The 24,105-nt window shown below is 37.4% G+C and overlaps 1 protein-coding gene across 3 annotated transcripts; it reads right to left on the reverse strand.

Moving 5' to 3' along the window:
* Positions 1-19,546: 19,546 nt before the first annotated feature.
* On the reverse strand, positions 19,547-23,556 carry LOC149165837 (uncharacterized). Of its 3 annotated transcripts, XR_016260356.1 has the most exons (3): positions 22,989-23,556; positions 21,671-21,836; positions 19,547-19,948 (listed from the first exon to the last, which is right to left on the reverse strand). XR_016260356.1 is itself a non-coding variant. In XM_089431203.1 (2 exons), the coding sequence occupies exons 1-2, from the start codon at positions 23,431-23,433 to the stop codon at positions 19,731-19,733; spliced, it is 663 nt and encodes a 220-aa protein (XP_089287329.1). In that variant the 5' UTR covers positions 23,434-23,556; the 3' UTR covers positions 19,547-19,730. The 3 variants fall into 3 exon arrangements, 2 of the variants coding, with proteins under 2 accessions (XP_089287329.1, XP_089287330.1); XM_089431203.1 differs by lacking the exon at positions 21,671-21,836; XM_089431204.1 differs by having other exon boundaries at positions 19,547-21,836.
* Between the last annotated feature and the right edge of the window lie 549 nt (positions 23,557-24,105).

A 24,105-nucleotide genomic window follows, 5' to 3' on the forward strand; every position in this document is an offset into this window, starting at 1 on the left:
CTCACTAATCCACACAACTCTACTTTTAAGGTGTCATTCGATCTCTTTTTTTTAGGAAGATCATATCTCTTATGTTCCAATTCTCTAAGAATGGTTGATACATCCTTCGAGAAGACCCCATTGGAATTAAGATACCAGCATAGATCCATCTTAAGTACAGATCTAATGTGAGCCGAGAGGGATCAAATTTCTTCATGTACAAACTTCTTTAGAGTGTAAAATTCAATGTGTTATTTTTCATTGTTTAAATTGTATTTTTGAATGCTATATAAAATATATATAGGATCAAATTTAAGTTTTAGCCATAAAACTTAATTTTTTTTCATGTTATATGCATATTTTTTTTAAATGATATATAATATATACATAATTGACATTAAAATATTTTACATGACATATACATAGAAATATTTTATAGTGCAAATTAAAATGGTTTTTTATTATTGATATAATTTTAAGTATATGACAATATTAATTAGTATTAAAATGTTTTATTGATAACCCACATTGAATATTTTTTGTATACAACATTAAAATATTTTATTTTAACAATTTTTTTCTATATATAAATATATATGAAGTTGACATCAACATAAATTAGTTAACATAGATCTTCAAATAGTTAATTTAAGTCTACTGTTGAAATATTTTTGAAAAGTATAAGATTTAAACACTTTACTCCCATTTTTTTGCTTCTAATTTCTTTATAGCATATTCAAATTTTTTTATTATAATTGACATTATTTTTCTATTTAGAGCATAATTTTTATTTTTATTTTAAAAGGGTAAGTGTCAACTCAACAGACTACATACAAACTTACATATCCCCCTCATACTGGGTTGTAAATTTTTTATTATAAACGACATTATTTTTCTATTTAGAGCATAATTTTTATTTTTATTTTATAATGGCACGTGTCAACTCAACGGACGTACATACAAACTTACATATCCTCCTCATACTGGGTTGTAGAATGAGTCTCTCAACTCAAAAATACCATCATAGATCCATCTTAAGTATGGATCTAATATGAGCTGAGAGGAATCAAATTTCTTCATATACAAACTTCTTTAAAGTGTAAAATGCAATGTGTTATTTTTCATTGTTTAAATTGTATTTTTGAATGCTATATAGAGTATATATATGACCAAATATAAGTTGTAACCATAAAAACTTAATTTTTTCATGTTATATGCATAATTTTTTTTAAATGATATATATAATTGACATTAAAATATTTTACATAACATGTACATAGAAACATTTTATAGTGAAAATTAAAATAGTTTTTTATTATTAATATATTTTTACGTATATGTCAATATTAATTAGTATGATGATATTTTATTGATAACCCAAATTGAATATTTTTTTATATACAACATTAAAATATTTTTATTTTAACAATTTTTATTTTTCTTTCTATATATAGATATATATATGAAGTTTATATAAATATTTTTGAAAAGTATAAGATTTAAACACTTTACTCACGTTTCTTTTACTTTTAATTTCTTTATAGCATATTCAATTTTTGTTATTATAGTCGACATTATTTTTCTATTTAGAACATAATTTTTATTTTTATTTTAAAACGGCATGAGTCAACTCAATGGACAGATGGACAAACTTACACATCCCCCTCATACTAGATTGTAAAATAAGCCTCTCAGCTCAACAATAATTTTATGTTTTGTTCCACTTTATTTAAATAGATTTATTGAGTTTCTTTATGATGTCAAGAGCATCCTTTCACAGACATCTGGAAATGTTTTCTACAAATTAATACATATAGGAGTTCAGTCATGAAGGATGTAAGTGTGACCATGCGTCCTCAACCATCATTTTAAAATCCTCTTTAGAAAAACAAGAGTGGTTGAAGCAAAGTGGGTGTTGAAGTTTATCTGAATCGACAAATGGTCTTAGAAAAATGGGGATATGATCTAAAAATCCATTGTGAGATAGTCTCGGGGTTGGGAAAATCATCTGAAATGAGGAACTTGTCGAGCCGTTTGGATATGGCATACTCATTTGTGCGTGAATTTTTCTAGGTAGGGGATACCTTTAGGGGTTAAATGTTAATAAGGTAGAGAAAAGCAAACAAATTAGAGAAGAATCCATTGAATGAGTTTGGTCTAGGGTTGGTACCTTAGATATCCCTTAAGGATAGGGTGAGATTAAGATATCCGCCAAGGATGACATAAGGGGTGGAGTAGGCACTAGAATCTATGAGAAATTCTAGAAGGAGATGTGATCATTGTAAGGCCCATATGTATTGATTACAAAAAAAATCGTTCCAAGCTCCAATGATTCTACTGTGACCATAACAATGGATTTGTAAGAGGTGGAGGCCAGGGCCCTGAAGTTCATATTCCACCTTATTAGTAGTTCACCTGAGTGTCCTTCTAAATCTAAAGTCACGAAAGAACAATCTTTTAATCTATATTGTATATCCAACTTGACTCTGGCATCATCGATCATGTTCTCCTAGATTAGAATGATATTAGGATTGTGATTTTTTATGAGGTAGCGGAGGGTAAGGTTTTTTAAGCCCCGTACATGTAATATACCTCGGGGGGATAATATGGGGTACAAAGGGAGGTACCCAAGAGAATAATGTAATGTAATAATGTAAGGATGATAAATAAATAGGCCATAACTAATAAATAAAGTGGTTAGCCCACATTATGCAAGGGACCACAAGTAGTTAGGAAATAATGAGATAAGACCATTGTATTAGATGTATGGTATTGAGAGACCCATAGTATTGTATATATGAAGCCTATATAGAGGCTAGAGGCTTTCCATTGAAAGATGTCAAGTATTGTTGTATTGACAAACATATGGCTTGTGCAGTGATCTCCTTCCTTAAGGAGTAGTTGTATGGTGTTGTCCTACCTCAAGTATTTGATATTAATAAAGATATAAAGCTTCTATATTTCATTCTTGTATTTGTATTGAGATTATTGGTAGTTATTGGACATATTTGTAATTTAATATATTCGTAAACCATATCTATTACAAGTGGTATTAGAGATCTATTACAAGTGGTATTAGAGCTCTTTCTTGGGCAAAGTGGGGAGATTTTTTTTTTCATTTTTTGTAGGAAATTTTTGGGTGACATGTTTAGAGATAAGTTATGAAATTTTGGTGAAAAAATTGCAAACAAAATTACATATCTAAATTCATTGCGAAAATATACCCAATTTCAAAAAAAAAATCAGTCAAATCAGAGCCCAAATGAGGGAGATATCATTGATTTAAAATCAATTGTTTTGCAGAATTTTTTCTCACAACAATTTGTGGACGGCAGCTCTCCTGTAATATTTTACAATTTTTGTATAGAATTCAGAAAAATAATGGTAGATATGAGATCATCTTGAAATATAACTCCATTTCAAAAAAACGATTGGTCGAATCAGAGTCCAGATGAAGGAAATATCGCTGATTTAAAATCGATTTTTTTTTTTGAAATGTTTGTGATTGTCAGATAATTGCAGTGCAAATCTATGTTTCCAAAGTGCCTAGATCGTGATTTCAATCAATCAGGAAGAAGCAAAATGGTCGTTTCATTTCCAAAAACATATTATAATAAGGATTCAATGTTATATTGACCGAGTTATGCCCATTTTAAATTTTCGCCAAAGTAAGTGATTTTTTTCAAAACCCTTACTCTATTTTAAAAGTTCTAGCAAGATGAAGTTTACAGGAAAAGATGATGGCCCTACTATTAAAGAATTCCTAAAAAGGGAAAAGACAACATGTCCAAGAGTTTGGAAAGAGGTAGCATGGATTAAATTTAGAGATGAGACTGCCATATGGTGTGACTCACTTAACAAAAAGAAGTTGGTAAGCCTTCCTAATGAAAAATTTGAAAAAGTCCTTTTAAAAAAATGGTCCCATGCTAGAAGACAGTATAATAAGAAACATAAAGGGTTGTTTCTTACGGATATCTCCATACTACAAGTTGATGGAAGTATTCAAAAAGAGAAGATCATTATTGTTATTCACTCTAGTTGCAAGCATAATCTAATGAATCTCAAATTGGCCAAACGCTTGCAAGTTTCAACACAACATATTACAAGCACATAGGTTAATGGGGCACCTATTCAAATATTTAAGGACTTGAAGGATACCATGAATAAATATCTATTACATGTTGACTTTTACACTTTAGACATGGATGAGACAGATGTTGTTTTGGGGTATCCTTGGATGGACTCAATGGGCACCATTAATATTAATGTACAGAAGAAATTCCCGAAGCTATGGTATAAAAAGAAGAAAATTACCTTGCAGGATATTTCCATTAGGAACTAGGAAGATACTGTGGAGGTAGAAACAAAAAACTCTAATGACACTGACATATTAGATGATGAACCTTTGATGGTAGACAACCAAACACAAACATCAAACCAGGTACCAGAAAAAGCACCAAACACCACTCAGGCACCAATAGTGCAGGAAGTAACAAAATATATACCCCCAGTTAAAGTTTCAGCATATCACCACCCTCACCACTGAACAAGACAACAACAAACAATATGGAAACGAATTAGTAATAAGGACAAGAACCCCAGGACGACACATAGAGAGGTGCAGAGATCCATCCATGACACATCATAATATAAGAACTACCAGAACCAACTTCCATCTCAAGCGAGCGAGGCACCAACTAAATCTAGTGTTAACATTTCCTCGGAATGGCTAGATGCACGTGCATGGTACCATTGGACTACTCTTTTGAGTAGATCTTATTATTTTTGTTCTTCTCATGTTTCGGGGATAACAAATGCTTAAGGGGGGTAGAATGTAGTATAGCTAAGGGGGGTAATATGGGATACAGAAGGAGGTACCCAAGGGAATAATGTAATCTAATAATGTAAGGATGATAAATAAATGGGTCATAATTAATAAATAAAGTGGTTAACCCACATTATGCAAGGGACCACAAGTAGTTGGGGAATAATGTGATAAGTCCATTGTATTATATGTATAGTATTGAGAGACCCTTGGTATTGTATGTATGATGCCTATATAGAGGCTAGAGACTCTCCATTGATAGATGTCAAGTATTGTTGTATTGACAAGCATATGACTTGTGGGGTGATATCCTTCATTAATGAGTAGTTGTATGGTGTCCCTACCTCAAGGGTTTGATATTAATAAAGATCTGAAGCTTCTATATTTCGTTCTTGTATTTGTATTGGGATTATTGGAAATCATTGGACATATTTTCAATTTAATGTATTTGCAGGTCAAATATACTACAATCCAACCCTCTGGTGTTGTAAGAGAGTATCATAATTAAGGGATGGAGTTGAGTGAATTTTCTTCTTTAAGGGTCCTAGAGATAGTCATTTGTTTTCCCTTATTGATATCCAAGATGGATTTATACTAAACTTTTAAGAGGTTGGATTTTTGACCAATAGGGTTGGGGAGAAAGGGGTTTAGAGTTAAACCCCCCAAGAGGGTATAATATCTAAGGGTTTGGGTTGAAGCTTGAGTTCATATGGGGGCTTGGAGGAGAGGGGGTTAGGGGGAACAAGGTTGGAGGGGACAACCAGGGTATCAGTTCTTGACTCTAAGGGATCCTCGTTGTTACGAGAATCAAAAGGCATAGGGGAAGGGGAGGAGTGGAAGGATTAAATCCAGGGGGAGGGCTGAAGGCATGGGTAGTGGGGGAAAATGAGATAATAGAGGGGGGATGGGAGACCAAAAACAGAGGGGAGGGGAGGATTGAAGAAACTAGAGAGGGAAGAGTGGTATGTGAAGTTAATCTATATGTCTAAAAATTTGATACAGACATAGAAATAAAGCTTATGTGGGAAATGGGGGAAGGAAAATGTATGCTTACCATGTTTTTAGGAGTCATGAGCTAGTATCTCCTCCTGGATCCTTGTAGTCATGAAAATTTGCAAACTTCTCTAGCCTTATGTGGAGTCTCTGTGGTCTTTCAAAATATTCACATGTTGTTTTACCTAGATTCATTTGTTTCCTTTCATAGGTGGACCAAAACCCTAGTATTGGTGCTTGAGGTGTCCAACCTCATGACATATGAAACACCTGAAGGGAAGTCACTGATAATCTATCATTTGCGTCTAGGAGATATTATCATGTACTATATGAATTTTCCCTAGGAAACCCTCTCACACATCCACCTCCACTTGTAGTTAGAGTCGTTGTTTATTGTCCTTTATTACACAAGTCTATTCAATATGAGGAAATAATCTAATTACCCTCATCCCTGCCCATGGCGACTAAAATATGTTCCAACAAATATATTAGGTGAAGCCTTGATAGTATATCCCACACTTTTCTTTGTGGTTGATTCTCTAGTTGGGTCAAAATATGTGGCTCAGGGTGTCAATTGGAGACCAAAGGCCCCCCATGGCCAATCACGATAAGTTATCGAGGATCAATCCTTTGAAGTTTGAAAACAACAGCAATCAAATTCTGGACAAAGAGAAAACAATTTGGAAAATAACCAAGCAAAGGGCTCCATGAGGAGGAGATCCAATTATTTAACATCGGCATGGAGGAATTTTTTCCATTGAAAAAGCCCACAGGGTTTTCTTCATCACATTTGGGATTGCATTGATAGGGATATCTTGACCTACAACCATAGTGACAGGTGACGGTTTGGTCTTGATGGGTTTCTTTTGGGGAGGGAGTGGGCATAATATTTTCTACATGGGGATCTTAAAGAGACAATGTCCTCTATATCCATTGGGGGGGAAGGTAGGGGAAAAAGTGGGGGATGGAGTGTGGGATGAGGGAATGTCCATGTCCTATGAAGGAGGGGAGCTATGATGAGGTAGTGAGGGTGTGGAGGTCGAGGGGCCATAATCGCAAGAAACTCGAGAGTAATTGCATATGGTACGTGGTGGAATAAGAGGGATGCAAGTTTTTTTCCTCGGTCTAATGTTTTCATGGGTGGAGTAAATTGATTGCAGGTGGAAGATAGGGGACCTGGGAAGGTTGTTAGAAAAATCAATGAGCTCCTTCACATCGGGGTACTTCATACTAAATGAGGATGCCATGTCATTTATCAAGAGTGTAATTGATGGGGAGGTCCCCAAAAAGAGGAAACATGTGGGCTAAGATAGTTGGGGATTGCGCTGGAGTGGCACATAGCTACAAGGGTTGCCAATATTTTCGAGGTTTAGTTTTTGTAGGCTTGGAGTTTGTAGAAATTGACCCTTTTGCATATCATCTTGACCCTTACCTTAAATATATATATATATATATTTAAAAAAACATGTAACAAGAAAAATACACACTAAAACAACAAAAAGCAATAACAGTCCAATAACATATCTAGACATATCTTTTTATTAATTAATTGAAAATGAAAAAAAAAACATAACTACCTTTGAGATTATCCATCAACCCTCTATAGTAACTATTACTAAAAATATTGATTTTTACTTGGCTCCCGCTGCAGATTCTGGAGGCCGCACCCTGCATGCTCTCTCTCCTGCGTGCGTGCCTGCACTCAGTCACACTGCTCCCTGCGGGTGGGCTGTTTCATGGAGATCCACGCTGGATTTTGATAGGCTCTCCTCTAGGGCTTGTGATAATGGAGACAATGGGCTCTCCCCAGAGGTCCCCTTCTCCTCCTCCGCCACTCTCGCCTTCGGAAGCCTTCACTCGGCTTCTGGCAGGTCTTCCTAAGAATAAAATCCCTGAAGCTTCGAAATTTGTTAAAAAGTTGGATGATATCCCAGCGATCTCCCTCCCTCCTGAAACCCCGATCTAGGTTACTTTGTCTCTGTCCGAAAGGGCCCTCATCGGCCAGTTTATTGGGCTATGGTCGTCCCCAAAAATCACGGAGAGCTGGGTCTCCAGAAATTGGGCGTCGTTAATCAGAGAAAACATTACCTCTTACTTTCTGGGGAGAGGATACTTCCTCTTCGAATTTACTGCAAAGGAAGACAAAGACCTGATCTTCCGAAACGGCCCCTACTTCATGGGTCCTCAGGGTCTGTATCTCAACAAATGGACCCCGGATTTTGACCCATCAGTCGATGTACCCAACGCAGTTCCGGTGTGGGTTAGACTCCCGAATCTTCCGGTCCATTGTTGGAATTGGGATTCACTGCGGCACATTGGAAATGCCTTGGGGAAATTTATAGATCGAGCGAACAATAAGGACCAATACGACTACGCCAGGATTTGTGTAGAAGTAGATCTGGAGGTAAGGCTCCCTGAGGCCATCGATATAAATGTAGGAAGTTGGACGCATTTGCAGAAGCTGGACTATGAGCAGCTGCCCAGAAATGTCACGTCTATGGTCACTTCGCTAGAGGATGCCCATCCAACATCGAGGCTATGCAGGGAAAGGAGGATGGATGGAATCAAGTCAAGCGCTCCAAATCCAAGAAGATGGGAGGACCTAGTGGCAAAGGACCTCACCAGCCTTCTGTTCAACATATTTCTCCAACTAAGTTTGATCCCCTCAGCTCGCAACCAGAGAAAACCCAGGAGGCAGAGATCCAAAAGGAGACAGAACCCATGGAGGAGATCGAAAACCAAAATCCAAACTCTTCAAGAAAAGGTACACCTTCAGCCTCCATAAAAGGTACAAACGCTGAAAACCCCAAAGGCAAGAACACTGAAGATAATGAAGAAGAACAGAACACAGATGAATCAGAGGAGGAAGGAGAAACAGGAGAGTCCCAAGCCTCGGTAAGAAGATCCACGAGAGGCCGCAAAACGGACAGGGAAAAAAGAGAGGAGGAGACATACAAGGAAAAATTAAAAGGCAGCTAGCCAACTCTGGAAAAACTGCTAGCCTCAAAGCCAACCCCAAGGCTCCAAGGGAGCCCATCATAAACATAAATAATGAAGATCATCTCCTGGAACTGTAGAGGTATGGGGAGTAAAGTCAAGGAAGAAGCCATGGGAAGCCTGATAAGAACAGAAACCCCAAACATACTTCTCATCCAGGAGACCAAGCTGGAAGACATAGTCTTCCTTCAAGCAAGCAAGAAACTTTGGTTAAAAAGTGAAGCAAGAGTAGTCTCTGCCAGGGGAGCCTCGGGAGGGATTGGCACACTATGGAACGCCAACAAATTTGCAGTCACCAGTGAGGCTAGCAACACACACTGGTTGCTGCTGAAAATGCAGAACCTGGATACTAAAGAAATACACTGCATCTTCAACGTATACTCTCCAGTCAGTGCGAGGGAAAAAAAGTATGCTGGGACTCGATAAGACATCAAGCAGATCTAATGAATCTGGAAAATATTATTATTGCTGAAGACCTTAACCTCACCCTTAACTCGGCTGAAAAAAAGGGTGGTAGCGCAGTCCGAGATCCGGCAAGGGAATGGGCGGAGGATCTCATGCAAGATTGGGATTTAATGGATATCAAGCCCTCTTCCGGTGAGTACTCTTGGACCAATAAAAGAATAGGCCCACGTCATATTGCTGCTTGGATTAGAACCAAGAATGCACATCCTCGCGAACAGTATCTCGGATCATATGCCCATAAAGCTATACCTTCTAGCTCACCTTGATCTGGGTCCTATACCCTTCAGATTCAGCCCACTCTGGGTCAAGGAGCCAGACTTCATGCAACTAGTCAAGGAATGCTGGAGCCAACCTGTTAAAGGATCCCCCTTCTATATATGGGAAGAAAAACTCAGAAGGGTAAAAGGAGCTCTAAAAAAATGGGCCAAAAACCTCTCCAAGCCTGATATAGAAAGAAAAAATATCAAAGTCTCCCTTGCCACTCATCAATTACACATGGAGAATAATACAGTCACAGAGGAACTACTGGATCAAGAAGCCCGTCTGCAACAGAGCTACCATAGGGCCTGCCTTGTTGAAGAGGAATACTGGAGATTATAATCTCGAAACCTCTGGCTCAAATCAGGGGACAGAAACACTGCATTTTTCCATAAACAAGCGCAGAGCAGAAAATGCTTTAATACCATCTCCAAGATCAAGGAGGACAGCGAAACTTACAAGGAGTTTGCAGACATCAAGAAGGCAGCCCACGCCCATTTCCTAAAATTGTATAGTGAAGATCAGGATGAACAACAAGCCTCAGATCTGTTAGGTTCTGTCCCAGCTGCAATTTCTCCTTGTATGAATGAAATCTTGGAGGCCAAAATCACCAAAGATGAGGTCAAAAAAGCCCTTTATGACATGGATCCGGACAAGGCCCCTGGGCCGAATGGATTCTCTGCCAGGTTCCTTCAAACCTATTGGTCTATTATTGAAAAGGATCTGCTCAAAATGATTCGAAAATCTCAGAACTCTCAGAAAATAGGCGGCAGCACAAACTCTGCCTTCTTAGCCCTCATACCCAAGGAAAAAGGCGCCAGCAACTTCAGTAGATTCCGGCTGATTTCCTTATGTAACACTGGGTACAAGCTAATCACAAAAGTTATAGCAAATCGACTGAAGCACATTCTGCCCAAAATAATCCCGGAGAATCAAGGAGGCTTCATTCAAGGGAGGCAGATAGTGGACAACTTCACCCTAGTACAGGAGGCAATTCACTCAAGCCTTCAACGAAAAGAACAAGGTATGGTAATTAAACTTGATTTAGCAAATGCTTTTGACCATGTAAATCATAGTTTTCTTTTAAAAGTCTTGAGCGGGTTTGGATTTGGAACAAACTTCATTAACTGGATCCGGGCATGCATATCGGAGCCATGGATTGCTCCACTTGTAAATGGAAGAGCCACGGACTTCTTCAAAGCATCGAGAGGGCTCAGGCAGGGGTGCCCCCTCTCCCCTCTGCTTTTCGTCATCCAAGCTTCCGTTCTCAGCTTTATGCTTGACAAAAAAATGCAAGACCAAGATCTTATGGGACTGTGTATAGCAAGAGGGGTCAAGAACATTAATCATGCTCTTTTTGTGGATGACACCCTACTTCTGGGTGCTGCCTCTCTCTCCACCGCCTCCAAATTCAAAACAGTTCTAGAAGAATTCAGCAAGGGCTCAGGCACCGTTGTAAACAAGAATAAGTGTCACATTTTCAGCTAGAATACCCCGCCCAGACTTCTCTCTGCTATTTCTAGGTGTCTGGGATTTGCATCCTCCTCTTCATGGACTTCTTTCAAATACTTGGGTCTTCCTGTTGTGCACAAAAGATCCTCAAGCAAAGATTGGCTCCCTCAGCTCGAAAAATTTCAGTCTAAAATCCAGGCCTGGGGCTTCACCTGGCTCAACTCTGCTGGCAAATCTGTCCTTATCAAATCAGTGCTCTCTAGCCTCCCTCTATTTCAATTTGCAGGGATGCTCGCTCCAGCAATCATAATAAAAAAAATGGAAGAGTTTATAAGGAGGTTCTTCTGGAAGGGAGGAAAGCAGAACGAAAGCAAAATTCCCCTCATCAGTTGGGAAGTCATATCCAAGCCTTTGTGGGAGGGAGGTTTAAACTTCAAAAACTTAGGCCAGCAAAATGTAGCAATGGCAGCGAAGATCATCTGGAGGATCATCGCGCCCAATCTTGGCTGGGCCGAAATAGCACTCTAGAAAAAATACTTCCGAGGTCCTCGCTCTCGCTGCTTAGTCAGAGTGATCTGATTGCCCAACTCATCGTTCCTCAAGCTATACAATAAAGCCGCTTCTCTGATCAAAGATAACATTCACTGGATACCTGGAAACGGTAAAAACTAAGAATCTGGACAGACAAAATTATGCTCACAGATCCGATCAATGACAGAATGCCCACGGAAGAGTTACGGGATTGGATGGATAGAGAGAGGTTGCGTACACTGTGGGACATCTCCCTCTGGAATGACACGGAATGGGCAGGATGGAAAACAGTGGAAACGCCAGAACACTTAACCAACAAATGGGTCACGCTGTTTGATCTACTCCACGGTCTTGTGCCCATGCACAGAAGGAAAAAAGACGCGATTGGCTCGGGGAAGAAAGCCAGAGGTTATACAGTCTCTGCGGGGTATGCCAAATTGAGCGAGAGACCGCATGTTCCCACCAATCCTGCACCCTGGAAGGGGAGCTGGCGCTGTCAAGCATGGCCTAAAATCAACTTTTTCGCCTGGCTTGTATGCCATGGCCGAATCCTTACATATGACAGATTGCAGAAATTAGGATTCCATGGCCCCTCTGTTTGTCCTCTGTGTAACAATAATGTCGAGACAGCAACCCACTTAACCTTGGATTGCAGCTCCTCCAAGCAGATTTGGCTCACCCTCATTCACTCCTTGGACCCCTTCTTCCAACTCCCTTGCTCCATTGTCGATCTCTTCTCTAGCTGGGAAAATAAATATCCTGGTCCTCCCCCTAAAAATCTGATAATCAAAACAGTTTGGGCAATACTACCAAAAGTTATTTGCTAGCAGATATGCCTAGAACGCAACAGAAGAATCTTTAGAAACTCTAGACAGCATTACAAGGCCGTTGAAGTTAAGATCAAGTGCCAAATAAAGGAATGCCTGTCTGAAATAAAAGATGATGCCAGCCTCAGCCACCAGGATATCGCTTGGGGATCATCCCTTGAATTACAATTTCTCCCAGCGATCAGAATTCCCCCTCCTCTTAAAGATTGGCAAATAAGGAAACAAGAAGCAGACTTTCAAGACTGGCTCAAAGCGCATTCAAGGTATTCTCTCTTCTTCGATGGGGCAACTAAGGGTAATCCGGGCAGAGCGGGTGCTGGAGGTGTCATTGTAAATCCAATTGGAAAAAAAAATCACTCCTATGCTTGGAGGCTTGGAGATTCAACCAGCACTCAAGCTGAGGCTTTGGCTCTCTTGCAAGGTCTTAAGACTCTAAAGGAACTAAACATAAAAGAAGCAATAGTTATAGGAGACTCCCAAATCACTATAAATGCAATGGTCTCCAATTCCCCTACTGCTGATCTTAAACTAGCCAGGCTGATATTCAGAATTAAGGGCCTAGAAAACGCTTTCCAAAAGTTGAATTACTATCATGTGCTGAGAACACACAATAAAGATGCGGATAGTGAAGCAAATAAAGCAGCCCTCCTCTCTGCCGGGGTCAAGCTGAAAGACGGAGAAGAATCATGGGATCCCATCCCATAAGCTGCGCACTGCCATGTTCTACTGCTTGATCTTAAAAAAATTTGTATGTATTTCCAAGTGGGGAAAAATTTCGGATATAGAGTCAATAGAAACTCAAGCTAGGAAGAAGACTTCAAGTTACAGTGGCATTCTCACTTCCACCAGGATTTAGACATCCTCATTGTAAACAGACTTTCGGCATTCAGGCCAAGATGAATATAATCACTCTATAACCGTTTCTATCAAAAAAAAACTTATTACTAAAAATATTTAATAGAAATTAATTCATCTAATAATTATTGATAAATAAATTAAAATTATTTGATCTAAACAAAACATTAATAAAATACTAAATATTAAAATTAATTTTTGCTTCTAAAGTACATTTTAAAAAATCAAATATTATTATCAAACATTTATTAAATTATAATTTTTTAATTTCAATTAAAATATACTAATAAACATTCAATTTTTTTTAAGATCAATCTCACATAAACATGAAAGCCCTTAAATCTTTTATTTTATAAACAAATATTTATAAATAATTATTATACACGATCTATGTATTTCTACATTATTTATAAATTTCTAATTTGCAAAACTCTTTAAAATATTCTTTTACTTTCATAATTTCCTTTAAGGTCAAATTTCCATAATTTCTTAAAATGTTCCTTTACTTTATTTTCCTTTGACGTGCATATCAATAATATATTTTTTTCATAGAAGAGTGATATATTTTTTTAATGTGAGAGGACGTACTTCATTGTCTGACCCCTGGGGCAACTCAACCATGTTGGCGCAACTCAACCATGTTGGCCTACTCACTGGTTGGGCACAATCGTTCTTTTCTTATATCTGAGTCATGGGTCAGCATCTATATTAAAGTATTTATCTATTTTTTTTGTTTTTCAAATGCTTAGTCATCAAATTGTCGTTATTTTAGAGACCATATGATATTAAAGTGTATCATCCCTATTTAAAATGATACTTAGAGCAAAATAAACTAGCATTTGCACCACATGTTGCAAAAGAAACGACGTAAGGCAATGGCATAAGAAACATTAAAAATTTTGTTTCTTTTGCAATGGCATAAGAAACATTAGAAATTTTGTTTCTTTTTATCATATGTTATGTTTTAGGGAGATTCCAACTAGGATATGTTCAAAGTGAAGGTAATGCAAAACACTTCACTCCAACGATATTTTCAAGATAATATCAAAATCACAGTTTGGCTTTCTTTCATAAAAAAGAAATCCAAAAGACAATGAGAGCAGCATAAGAAGGATTGCATACTATAAGGGTAAAAGAAATTGCCGAAGTTTAGGCTTGAATTTCAAGCCTGATGATTACAAATTATTAAAAAGAAAAAAGAATGGTTTTGACTTCATGAGAAAATTGAGGAGAGAGTACCAAAAAGAAAAAATTGGTATTGGCTTTATTACACTGGAGTTACAAATTATTAAAAAGAAAAAAGAATGGTTTTGACTTCATGAGAAAATTGAGGAGAGAGTACCAAAAAGAAAAAATTGGTATTGGCTTTATTAGACTGGAGAGAGGGGAGAGAGGGTAACAAACTGGGGTTTCAAATAGAACGGATATCAGGGGGAGAGAGGGTAACAAACTGGGGTTTCAAATAGAACGGATATCAGGTCGCTCACCACAAGGTATAGAAATGAATATCCTAAATCCCTTATATCATTCAATGGACTAAAACTTAAAATTAAATAAAAAATAAACCCCGAAAAAATGAAAAAACAAAAATATAAAGAAAAAAACAATAACATAATTTAAGGAAAAAAATAGAAAAATTAACATTAAAAATAAATAATACAACTAAACTTTTAAAAAACAACATTAAAGATAAAATAAAATAAAAAAAAATAATTAAAAAATAAAAAATAAAACACTTCCATAAAAAAAAAACAAAAACAATAAGCTAGAGGAAAAAATTTAAAAACTAAAAAAAAAATATATTTTAAAAAACACATTAAAAACTATATAAGAAAAACATTAAAATTTTAAAAATAATAATAATAATTTAAATAATATTAAAAAATTAAAAACTAAAAGCTATATATATAAAAAGAAATTAATTAAAATTAAAAAAATGCCAATGGTTGAGTCCCGCCTGTCGATTCCGAGAATCAACCCTCAAGCCACGCGAGGGCCTCACGGAGGCCCTGGCCAAGACCCTTTCGTTGGTCCTGTGTTGGCACTTAGGCCCCTACCTGGTCGGGGTTGATTCCGAGAATCGACCTCAGCCAGGCGAGGGCCTAAGCGCTGCCACAGGGTTGGCATAGAGGCTTGGCCCTGCCGCTGCCCTCAAGCCCCTTGGCTGGGGTCAAATCGACCCCGGCCATGCGGGGACCTGAGGGCGGCCACAGGGCCGATGGAGGGGTCTAGCCAAGACTCCTCTATAAATGTGTTACCAATTCATTAAAATTTTCCTCTTTTACTTATAAAATAAGAAAATAGAGTAAAATTATAAATACAATTAGATCAATCAATGGAGAAAAAGAGAACAATCACACACTGTCTTCATACTGCTTTCGGAGGTACCAGCGACATATGTAATTAGCTATGACAAAAACCATGTCACTAATGCAATGAGGAAAAACAAGAAATATAAAAAACAAGGAGAGTATAGAGTTTAAACATGACAATATATATCAATGGTAAGGAAAAAGGGTGGAAAACTTTAGTGTGAAAAATCTAAATGAAACATAGCAATCAGACTAACAAAAATATTGAGAATTGGGTTGAAGGAAAAGAAATAAAAATGATGAGAAAGAAGGCAAGATACACTAAGCAAAAGGCAACCCAAACAAAACCAAGGAAATGTTCCCTTGTGATTAGGGACAAAGCAAAAAGGCCTAATGATTATATTTTGATGTCCCATTGAGATTTATTCATGGAAAAAAAAGTTTACTTTGTCTCTGCTTGGGATTCATTCTTACAAAAAAAAATCACCTTCGTCTCTATTACTATTGCTTTGATGCAACAACAAAAACATGAAATGATAAAAGGGGGCCAAAAAAAGTATACTTTGGCTCTATTATTATTGCTTTGAAGCAACAACAAAAATATAAATTGTAAAGGGGCAAGGAATGACTGCAAAATAATCCAAAGATGATAGAATAGTGAAGAGAGGCAAATAACAAATGCAAAAAAATCCAAGGATGATAGAAAAATTACAGACACAGGACTGGATTTAAGATTTTCAATAAATGAAAGGCTCCAAGATGATGATATAATATAATAAATACAAGCAAAGAAAGAGAGAGCACTATAGGCCTCGAGCAGAATAGGCCTAGAACAAACAGTATAGATCTGCATAATTCATGCAGGTGCTGCATGTCCTGGGCTGGGCCAAACATCGGTACTGATGCTACTATGGCACGCATCAGATGGATTTTGTGGGCATTGAGAGGAAGGAATGAACACGGAATTAATGGAATAAGAACTGACAAATAATGAATTTAGAGGGTTATGACAACTTCAAATGAAAACATAAGAAGAGTAAAATTATAAGAATATCGATGATCAGCAATACAGGAGCAAGAAAAAATATACTTCAAGAATCGGTCCAATATGACCATGAAAGTATTAACATGCCCATCAAAGAAACTGACATATTAGGACCAGATGGTAGGCCGAAAAGAATTGATATAGGGGGGAATAGTTATTGATAAGAGACAGTCTAGCAGAAATTCAAAAAAAAGGGCTATATCAAGACAAGCGGTGAATTCTAACAGGCAACAAGTACTGTAGCTATAAGAATGTGTCATTTACAAAAGACGTGAGAAACATTGTTGCAGAAACTTTAAATTATGAAACATGCCTGAATAAAGGGAAAGATAGGCAGGTCATAACATAGGCTTGTCAAGGAAGAGCAACACAACTTGCAAAAGCACAAAATACGTGCGTCTAGAATTACATCACCGATGCAACCACAAATACACTGCACAACCAAACGGGGAAAATAGCTTCAGGGCAAACAAAGGCTTAACAGCATACAAAATTTCCAAACAAAAAGGGCATGTGGAGAGAAGACTTGTGAATCAAGACCCAAATGGGATAAAGGAGTACAAAGCTAAAATAGTGATCACAAAAAGATGTAAAAACTCTGCACAACCAAAAGGGGAAAATGGCTTTAGGACAAACAAAGGATTACAGAGTACAGAATTTCCAACAGAAAGGGGATGTGGAGACAAGACTTGTAGTGAATCAAGACCCAAGTGGAACAAAGGAGTACAACGATAAAATAGTGATCACAAAATGTAAAATTCTAGATGAAATGGAAGAAAAATTAACAGCCTGACAGGGATACAAGAGAGAGATTATGAACTGTACAAACCCTTCTTCTAGATTGGCATTTCCGATTATTCTATAAATAAATAACTGAAATTTTTATATGATACTCAAATCCCTTTGTTTATGAATGATGTTGTTTCAGACTACATAATTAGACAGATAACAGTGGGCTGTACCAAGTATTCTTTTAGATTAGTATTTCCAGTTTTTCAATAACTTGTTAATTGAAATCTGAAACTCCAACATGGCCCCCGACTAGTCCTGAATTTTCAAAGAAATAAGCCTTGGAATCACTTGCGATAATTGTTTTTAAAGTGCCTCCAGAATCACGCCATGAGCTCCAGAAATTTTCACACAGAATCCTAAAATATTGCCACAATCACAACTTACCAACCTTAACATCCAAATTCTGATGCCATTAGTAACTTACTGAATATGGTATATCATAAATGTGAGGTGATAATAACATTGTTTGATGCACAACCAATGCACAATACAGTAATGGTCTTTAACATAATATAATAATTATAAGCAAGAAATCAACTAACAGAATATAGTACATTGTCAAAGGTAAAGGGAAAGATCACATGCAATATCAAGAGATTGTTGTCCGCAAGCATTTCCTTCACCAAACCACATGATTCCCTAGCCAATTTAATTCCAAAAGAAGGCTAAGTCAGTGTTCATAATGTCAATGTCTTCATATAAGTTTAAATAAGGCAGAAATAATGGTGGAGTTAACTTGAGATCAATCCTACCCTGTCTTTTCCTTGGTGTAAATCCTTATTCAAATTCTTCCTCGAAAATTTAGAGCATGGATCCAAGGATTTCATAACATCTGGATCTGTCCTTAACAGAATATTAACCCATATCTATAACAAATGAAAGAACTTAATATTGAACTCCAAATATAAGCAATGGAACCACAACTCACTCCTTCCATATGCTGGAGTCCTAAACCAATCCCACTTTCTTCTTGTAGATCTGGTGATACTTCCAGAGAAACTCAAATGAAGGAATTCTAATTTGTGGCTCAAGGAATCCTCAATTATTACTTACTGGTCTCCTACGTCTTGCATTGCTTATTTTGGAGTCTCCATGGGAAATTTGAGATGCAATAAAGCTGCCGCTTGTGCATTTTGTTGGCAAGCTTCCTCAATTCAGTATGATCCTTAAAGAAAATGATCTAGTTTTTGTCAATGAGAGCAGCATAAGAAGGATTGCATACTTTAAGGGTAAAAGAAATTGTCAAAGTTTAGGCTTTCATTTCAAGCCTGATGACTACAAATTATTAAAAAGAAAAAAGAATGGTTTTGACTTTGAGAAAATTGAGGGGAGGGTAACAAAAAGAAAAAATTGGTATTGGCTTTATTAGACTGGGGTGAGGGTAACAAACTGGGGTTTCAGATGGAACGGATATCGGGTCGCTCACCACAAGGTACAGAAATGAATATCTTGAATCCTTTATATCATTCAATGGACTAACTCATGTTTTTCTGCATTGTCCACTCTCAATAGAAGCTTGGTTGAAGGAATTGAAACTGAGAAACGGAAACAGTCAGCATATTTTTAAATCATGATTAATGGTTTGCCTCCAGAATAGTGTATTCTCAAGTTACTTACATAAACTCATCCATAGAAAATATATGGGGGAGAAAAAGAGCATATATATAATACATATAATCAGTGAGACTAGTACAGGAGACCAGTACAGGTTGAGGTCATCATGATTAATGTTTCTGCCTCCACAATAGTGTATTCTCAAGTTACTTACATAAACTCATCCATGGAAAATATATGGGGGGAGAAAAAGAGCATATATATACTACATATAATCAGTGAGACCAGCACAGGTTGAGGTCATCTATATAAGTTCCCAAAAACATGCTTCAAAATACCTCCAATCGCAGACAAAGCAAAAAAAAAGTTCAAATAACCAGCATAAGCGAAGGCCCAAAAATAAAATACATTGTAATTATGTTACAATCTATAATCCCGCAGTTGAAAAATTGCAGTCTTCAAAAGAAAAATTGCAGTCTTCAAAAGCAAAAATGGTTGTCCACAAGTTAAGTCCACTATGCTTGTTAATTGTGAGAAACTCTTTTAGTTGAGAAAAATATCTTTGCAGCAAAGTCTGTCCATGGTATAAAAAATAGGACACATTTGCAACCTCTACCACCATAAAAAAATTCCAACGTCCTTCTCACATTGACAACTTCTCACATTCTACCAAAACATACAAGCTCCCATAAATTAACCTTATAAAAGTTGAACTTGGTATCACATCGACAAACTGTATGGCATGTTTACATTTGCAATAAATATGTTAGCAGAGCAGAGCTTTCTAAAAGCAAGACAGGGAGGAGGTCTGATAAACAACATTAACATTGAGATATTATATTTGATCATTGCCAAATTTGCAAATTCCTCAAAGAGATATGCCAAGGGGAATCAAGTGCCATATATTTCAACTCAAAATCTCTGATCAACAAACTTTGTATTTCAGAGCTTTTCAACTGCAACTGGGAAAAGCTGCTGTAGTAGAAAATATTTCCCCTCTTTATATTTGGTGACTCACTACAGCGTAAAGAGCAAACTCCATTGGTGTTGCAGGGCTTCAAATCTGAGGAAAAGAGTCAGACAAATGAGCAAATGATTTGGACAACAGATCTGAGGATCCCATGCTTTCATCCATAATGATTTAATTTCTGCATCACTGAATTTGTAATGAAAGAAACTCAAATCTGTATCAGCATTCTGGAGATAAGCCCATCTGATCTGCAAGTCATTCATTGTGCTCTCAAACGATTTGCAGTCGCGAGAGAAGAGGAAGAGGAAACAAATGCTTCATCCATAATGATTTAATTTCTGCATCACTGAATTTGTAATGAAAAAAACTCAAATCTGTATCAGCATTCTGGAGATAAGCCCATCTGATCTGCAAGTCATTCATTGTGCTCTCAAACGATTTGCAGTCGCGAAAGAAGAGGAAGAGGAACAGAGTGGTTGAAGGATTTAGGGGATCCTAACAGTGATCTGATGGATTGGGCGAGGGAAGAGGCAATGGCTGCCTTCACCTGCCCTCTTTTTGGGATGTTCCTCCTCGAATGAGTAGCAATAGCTGTAGGCATCTTGGTATTTGTGTTTTGGACTGAATGCAATGGGTTAAGCGGTTAAGGAAGATGACAGGCAGTGAATGCTTGAAATATTGAACGAACGGAGTGCAAAAGCAAGGGAGAGAGGGTTTAGAGAAATGAGATGATAACGAGTATTTAAGCTTTACTTTTCATATCTGAATGCAATGTGAATGAATCTAAATTCAGCCCGTTTAGTCAAACTGTGCAAAATGTGCTGTTTATTCAAGGGGCGGGCGGTGGGCCAACCACTGAATTGACAATAAGCGACTTGACTTGACTGTCCAATAACAACTACCTGAAGCCCATATTCCTTATGACACAGAGAAGCTACAGGTGGTGGCAAATTCTTTGTTTTTTGCTGTAAAAGTTATAAGATTTCAATCTATTCAACATATTACTAGGTATCTATATCACTCAATGCAGAGTTAAGGTTTATAGCCACTCACTTATGGATCAAAAGCATGATGAATTAGTAAACTCTTATGGTGGCAAATTCTTTGTTTTTAGCTGTAAAAGTTATAAGATTTCAATCTATTCAACATGTTACTGGGTATCTATATCACTCAATGCAGAGTTAAGGTTTATAGCCACTCACTTATGGATCAAAAGCATGATGAATTAGTAAACTCTTAGCTGTCCAAACATCGGTACTGATGCTACTATGGCACGCATCAGATGGATTTTGTGGGCATTGAGAGGAAGGAATGACCACGGAATTAATGGAATAAGAACTGACAAATAATGAATTTAGAGGGTTATGACAACTTCAAATGAAAACATAAGAAGACTAAAATTATAAGAATATCGATGATCAGCAATACAGGAGCAAGAGAAAATATACTTCAAGAATCGGTCCAATATGACCATGAGAGTATTAACATGCCCATCAAAGAAACTGACGTATTAAGACCAGATGGTAGGCCGAAAAGAATTGATATAGAGGGGAATGGTTATTGATAAGAGACAGTCTAGCAGAAATTCAAAAAAAGGGCTATATCAAGACAAGCGGTGAATTCTAACAGGCAACAAGTAATGTAGCTATAAGAATGTGTCATTTACAAAAGACGTGAGAAACATTGTTGCAGAAACTTTAAATTATGAAACATGTCTGAATAAAGAAAGGGAAAGATAAGCAGGTCATAACAACTCTTCCCCCGGCGCTCTGCCTCCCAAAAACACCCAGTGAGGGTTTCACGAACCCTTCTTACTGCTCAGGTTTCTGGTGGTCTTTCCTCTTTCTTCAAACCTGCCAAGACCGACGGATAAACACCAGGCACTAAATATCAACAAATCCAAAAACCCTGTAACATGCATGATGAATATACCCGCAGGATCAATCTTGAAGGAGTATGCCCCAGAAGTTTGCTTAAATTCCTGCAAGACCAAACACAAATGCAAAGTTTAAGTTCACGCTCACGTTATGCAGGGTTATATGCTATATCAGTTTAAGTTCAAGCTCACGTTATGCAGGGTTATATGCTATATCAGTTTCATTCAGTTGAAACTGAAACGGTATTGAAACTGTTAAAACTGTGAAACTATATTAAAACTAAACCGTGAAACTGTATTAAAACTGTATTAATCTGACGGCACATTATTCTTGAATCGTCTAACATTTGATTTGATGGGATGGTGCAGACTTGTGGCAGGTGGCAATTACGGGTGTTCATTTTAGAGGAAAACGCTTTACCTCCTAAAAATAAATTAAAAAAAATTAAATGGATAAAATAAAAAAAATATAAAACATAAGTTAAATGTGATAGATTTAACTATAATTAAATCATTTATTACAATAAAGTTAACAGGAAAAAAATAAAAAAATTAAATAGATAAAATAAAAAAATGATAAAACATAAGTTAAATGTGATAGATTTAACTATAATTAAACCATTTATTACAATAAAGTTAACAGGGTTCGTGATAAACTGAGAACAACTCTTCTAACTCAAGTGGATACTTCCAAGAGACTCTAACTCAGCTCTTCTAACTTAAGTGGATACTTCCAGGAGACTCTAACTCCTGCCAAAACTGAGTTTAGCAAGAATAAGGAAGAGTACACCAAAATCCCATTATCATAATGTATTTCAGATTCATATTCTGGTGGATACTCACCCAGAAGATAACTACCAACTCCCCACTTCACCCAGACTAAAACATGCAGAGCACTGTATAACCATTTTCCAAATACTTTTATGCCCAAAGTCCCCATTAGTACAGTGCCTGCTATTTCTAAAATTATGACTACCAAAACCATAACAACACTGCGGGAAATGAAATTCTTAGAACTGCTGGAAATGGAATTTTTAGAACGACGCCAACACAGGTAAAGATGCAAAATGTCCATGCCCAACAAAATACTCATGATGCCCATTATCACTGTTACTCTAGGTCTAGACAGTGTTGTGGGGTGACCATCAAACCATCTCCCAACGCTTCCATTAATTGCAATCAGCACAACCCAGCTAATGGAGCATATGAAATTGACACTGCCCACCATAAACGAGAAGGTTCTGATACCAAATTTACCTCTGAAGCTCAGCACATGGCAAACATATTTGAAGTTATCTCGGGATTCAACCCGGGACTCAGCTTTGGTCAGAAACGCATTTGCACCAAACCCACTTCCTTTGCTGTCCACAACATAGTCTCGTATAGCCCTTCGACCAACAAGAGAGCTAGAGAAGCCATCAACTCTGAACCATACTGCGAGTACAAGGTTAATTAATACTTCTGTTAACCTTGGGACTATTAAAGAAGCAGTGCTGAAATTTTCTGTCTTAGCATCCTGTGTGTCTCTGATTCCGAAGGATCTGCTCAACAGCTTTGTCCAATAGTCATGCCCCAATGGACAAAGTGGGATGCAGATGCATTTATGCTCTTCGTCCGGGAAATTCTGATTAAGCGTCTCAAAAATCGCGGATCTCTTGCTTTCTACGATGTTGTGCTCAGGGTCTTTCTTCTTACCCCTCATATACTACTTTCTTCTTTCCATTTTCTTTCACATACAGCAGGCCCTCGTTGCATCCATGACAACCCTCTTGGAAGCATTTCCTTGATGGCAGCAGGAACAGGGAATCCGAGAGTCGTTTCAGGGTTCCAGGAAGCTGCTCAGCAAGCAAGATTATGACCTCTTCCACTGTGCTAAATACGATGCATTTACATTCATGGGCAGTTCCCTTGGATGCAGGAGATTTTACAGGAAAGAATTGGAGGATGGTGGAGTGCACATTATAGGCATTGAATATGTACCTCATGAACTGCTTCATCGAAAGATTGGGCGCGCGGTTTGAAAACATGACGACAGAAACTTGAGTGTAATCCGTGGATGTTGTGAGTCCGAATCCATCATTGATGTCCTCAAGTTTAGGACCTCTCATGGTGGCCAGAACATCCCTGCCACCCAATTCCAAATCGAGTCTGCCTCGTAGCAAACTTGTGACAAACACTGCCAGATTGCCTAAGCAGGCCAATCCTATACCGGGAACATTAGATGAACCAGTCACTTCTTCACCGATCAATCCCCCTGCTAAAGCGATGTTGGAGGCATGCCAAACAGACAATCAATTGAATAATTGAGGAGCGGATCAGGGGTTGCCAATTCATGAATATAACACCCATTTCAAAAGACAGCCCAATGGAAATG

The sequence above is a fragment of the Pinus tabuliformis genome, chromosome 5_1, assembly GCF_031772625.1.
Source record: "Pinus tabuliformis cultivar Carrire ecotype Pingquan chromosome 5_1, CPIR1, whole genome shotgun sequence".
Taxonomy (NCBI): Eukaryota; Viridiplantae; Streptophyta; class Pinopsida; order Pinales; family Pinaceae; genus Pinus; species Pinus tabuliformis.

Excerpts from the sequence above, each read along its gene's own strand:
- LOC149165837 (XM_089431203.1), bottom strand. The coding sequence starts at position 23,433 with ATGAGGGGTAAGAAGAAAGACCCTGAGCACAACATCGTAGAAAGCAAG. Across the intron at positions 19,949-22,988 it reads CCATGTGCTGAGCTTCAGAG|ATTTGAAGCCCTGCAACACC; the intron begins GTAAATTTGGTA and ends TCTTTTCCTCAG.